Source organism: Dreissena polymorpha, chromosome 16 (assembly GCF_020536995.1).
Source record: "Dreissena polymorpha isolate Duluth1 chromosome 16, UMN_Dpol_1.0, whole genome shotgun sequence".
In the NCBI taxonomy this organism is placed as follows: Eukaryota; Metazoa; Mollusca; class Bivalvia; order Myida; family Dreissenidae; genus Dreissena; species Dreissena polymorpha.
Window position 1 is genome coordinate 22,547,660 of NC_068370.1, and position 1,038 is coordinate 22,548,697.

A 1,038-nucleotide genomic window follows, 5' to 3' on the forward strand; every position below is an offset into this window, starting at 1 on the left:
GAGGAACATCGATACGCAGATACACTTAACGCAAAGGCAAATGAGGGTAGTATAACACATTGAAAACGAAGAAATACACAAATAATACGCATGCTATATAAGCACGTAGCACATATATTAATGGCATTTAAGGTTATGAAATTTACATTCTATTGTGGGTTGAACTTATTAACCCATTCATTCCCAGAGTGTAGAAAAAAGGCCTTGGCAAACAGCGTAGACCCAGATGAGACGCCGCATGATGCGGCGTCTCATCAGGATATGCGCTGTTTACTTAAAGGAATTTCTGTAAGAATTCTAAATATTGAAATAAATATACTAGACATCCCTTATTTTGAAAATAAATTGATCCAATTAGAATGATGGGAGAGTCCACTAGGCATAAATGGGTTAATAGTAATGCGCTCGATGTTTTTAAAGGGAAACTAACTGAGTAACTTGTGCGTTTGTTTGATTTACATTATGTGGCGATAGTCGTAAAATTAAAAAGCATTAGAATGAATTTATTTCCTTTCTCAAAAACTTTTTTTTTCGATACACATCAACCTTTGATCAAATGGATCTATTCTCTTGGCCATGTGAATAGGTTTCTCTAATTTGAAAGCATTTACATCGTTTTAGAGAGGTAATTTACCTTGATGGCGTATTTGATACTTGGCTACTATTGACCGCTATGACCAAAATTGGTATCCATGTATACAGTTATGATAACGAAGTCAATAAGAACTATTTGTGAGAATGGACATATGAGCCGCGTCATGCGGAAAGGGGTCTTAAACCATAGGCGACCAACGTAGCTCAAAACAAGCTTTTGGAATCGCTACGGTCTCCGCCATAAATTCACTTAAGGTTTCGTGGTCTCATTATCAGACAGGGTAGCTCCTGATCAGACTGAGATAATGCGCAAGGCTGGTCTGGAGCTAGGTTGCCTTGATATGAAATATGATCCATTTTCGCATGCCGCGTCTTTTATTTAACAAAATTGCTGTTCATCGACTGTATTGTATTTTAAGTTCAGAAATGAATAAGGTTTGTCGA

At 37.0% G+C, this 1,038-nt stretch overlaps 1 protein-coding gene across 1 annotated transcript in view; it reads left to right on the forward strand.

The window, feature by feature from the left end:
* The first annotated feature begins 1,020 nt into the window (after positions 1-1,020).
* The window catches only part of LOC127861710 (rho GTPase-activating protein SYDE2-like), a 32,970-nt gene continuing 32,952 nt past the window's right edge, over positions 1,021-1,038 (forward strand). Inside the window, exon 1 of the mRNA XM_052400397.1 lies at positions 1,021-1,029. Coding sequence (XP_052256357.1) covers positions 1,021-1,029 — 9 coding nt within the window. The remainder of the gene's footprint in view (positions 1,030-1,038) is intronic.